This window comes from Cyprinodon variegatus, unplaced genomic scaffold (genome assembly GCF_000732505.1).
Source record: "Cyprinodon variegatus isolate N-32 unplaced genomic scaffold, C_variegatus-1.0 Scaffold1487, whole genome shotgun sequence".
Taxonomy (NCBI): domain Eukaryota; kingdom Metazoa; phylum Chordata; class Actinopteri; order Cyprinodontiformes; family Cyprinodontidae; genus Cyprinodon; species Cyprinodon variegatus.
In genome coordinates this window covers 117,118-119,471 of record NW_015151940.1, presented here as the reverse complement: position 1 = coordinate 119,471, position 2,354 = coordinate 117,118, and the positions used below count along the sequence as shown (strand labels likewise).

Sequence of the window (2,354 nt, the reverse complement as noted above, 5' to 3'; positions counted from 1 at the left end):
GATGTCCGATATTCAGTTTTGAGGCCGATACCGATAGGGGGCCGATTATATCGTGCATCCCTAATATTTAATACTTAATTTATTTTAAAACATCCAATTACAAAATGCTTTTCTAACCGTTAGATTTAAACGTTTAATCTGAAGCCGCTCTGGTCGTCTTTACGTTGTGTTTCCCGTAGGAATGGTACAGTCTGCGACTTTTATCGGTTTATTTGTCGCGTTCTGGATCAACATCCGACCTCTGGTCAGGTTGGTTTACTGTTGGTAAATAAACAAAGCGATGCTTTTATTTAAAAATGGAGCGAAATAAATGATAAAACAGAGAAATAAGCCAAGAGGGACTGATTATTGAAGTCGGTAACTTTAGAACCCGGAACATTGCTGGAACTTTCTGCGTGTTTAAACGTCTGACCTGACAGGAACCAATCAGCAGCTTATTCCTCTGACCCTCAGGACAGCGCTTCCAGCTCCGACAGTCTGGAGTTGGATTCTGGTCCCGTAAGTTCAGCCCGTACGTCTTCCAAACTCAAAGGGAATTGTGGGAAATGAGTTCTGTCGTGGAGTCTGGGCTGCTGGTTCTGGTCCGGTCCATAGAAGTTTAGCTGCTCCTCTGTGGACTCGGACGGTGTGATTGTCTTTCTGTCGTCTGTTGAAGGTTTTGGGTTAACCAATCAGAATTGGACCTGTCTTTATGTCTGCTCCTGCTGATCGGTTCTGGGTCTGTGTGTCAGGTTTCCTCACTGGTTCTGATCCAGATAGTTCAGCTGATTGGCTGTCAGGACATCAGCTCTAACATTTATACCTGACCCACAGACAGCAGCCGCTCTGTTCCGTCTGTCCTGACACCTCCCGGCCCAGGCTCCGCCCCCCTGTGTCACCTGATCTCCTTTGCTTCCTGCAGCCGGTGCGCCTGGCTCCTCAGAGGGAGTTCATGAAATCCCTGATGGGGATCGGGAAGCGGCTGGCCACGCTGCCCACCAAAGAGCAGAAGACCCAGCGGCTGATCTCCGAGCTGTCGCTGCTCAACCACAAGCTCCCGGCTCGGGTCTGGCTGCCCACCGCCGCCTTCGACCACCACGTGGTCCGGGTGCCGCACACGCAGGCCGTCGTGCTCAACTCCAAAGACAAGGTGAGACGACCCGTCCTCCGCTCGCTGCCATTGGCCTGGTGAGTCTAATCCGTCCCTGCTCTCTGCTCAGGCTCCGTACCTGATCTACGTGGAGGTTCTGGAATGTGAGAACTTCGAGACGTCCAACGTTCCGATGCGGATCCCAGAGAACCGGATCAGGAGCACGCGTTCCGTGGAGAACCTGCCGGACTGCGGCATGATGGTGGAGCAGCGAGCCGGAAGCCTCTCTGTCGTCCCGAACTACGACAACGACGACGAGGCCTGGTCTGTGGACGACATCGGAGAGCTCCAGGTGGAGGTAAGACCCCGCCCTCACAGGAAGTGATGTCACGTTTATGTCACAAAGCAGCAACGTTTGATCCTGTCAGAACCAGAATATTTCAGTTCTGGACCCAAAAAAGAAGTTTTTTTTTAACTGAAATAAAAGCGCGTGGGCCGAGGACACAGCCCTGAGGGCGCCATGCGTCCTGCTCTGGTTTAACAGACATGTTGCCCCCCCCTCCCAGCTCCCAGAGGGCCATGCCAACAGCTGCGACAACATCAGCCAGTTCTCAGTGGATAGCATCACCAGCCTGGACAGCAAGGAGCCCGTCTTCATCGCCGCTGGAGACATCAGGTACCACGGAAACCAGAACCGAGGTTCAGATCGGAAGCAGCCGCTTGGTCCGACTTCCTACTGTGTCTTCATTCCAGGCGCCGTCTGTCCGAGCAGCTGGCCCAGGCCCCCACCACCTTCAAACGGGACCCGGAGGACCCGTCAGCTGTGGCCCTGAAGGAGCCTTGGGAGGAGAAGGTCCGGTAGGTAACAGACAGACGGAGCTCTTGTGAAGTTCAGGAGAAACTGAGAAAATTTTCAAATTTATTTAACGTCCTCAGACGGAGAGATGGGGCTCTGACTGGGCAAAGCTCAGTACAAACATTTATACAACAACTCCCAATAAACACACTCTCCCTGGGAACTATCCCAGCCCTACATAAAGAACTTTCTCACCACGAACATTTGAAGGAAAAACAACCTGAGTTCATAATGGCCGCTCCCAGATGGATCTTTTCAAAACAACAGTCCTTTCCTTTATGCCATGAATGAGACTTTGTGACTCATTCTTGTCTCTCATGACCTTCGTTTGGAGCCTGTGAGGCTCCTGCTGCTTTCACACCGGACGGAGCAAAAGCAGCAAAATCGCGTCTGCTGCTTCATTTTTGCTGCTTGTACCAGTTAGTTCTG

General features: G+C 52.0%; 1 protein-coding gene across 2 annotated transcripts in view; it reads left to right on the top strand.

The window, feature by feature from the left end:
* Positions 1-2,354, top strand: part of pi4kb (phosphatidylinositol 4-kinase, catalytic, beta) — a 17,415-nt gene that overhangs the window by 6,466 nt on the left and 8,595 nt on the right. Inside the window, exons 4-8 of one of the 2 annotated variants that reach the window (XM_015403381.1) lie at positions 454-498; positions 902-1,129; positions 1,200-1,427; positions 1,636-1,745; positions 1,823-1,927. In XM_015403381.1, coding sequence (XP_015258867.1) covers positions 454-498; positions 902-1,129; positions 1,200-1,427; positions 1,636-1,745; positions 1,823-1,927 — 716 coding nt within the window. The remainder of the gene's footprint in view (positions 1-453; positions 499-901; positions 1,130-1,199; positions 1,428-1,635; positions 1,746-1,822; positions 1,928-2,354) is intronic. The other variant, XM_015403382.1, reaches the window with a different exon arrangement.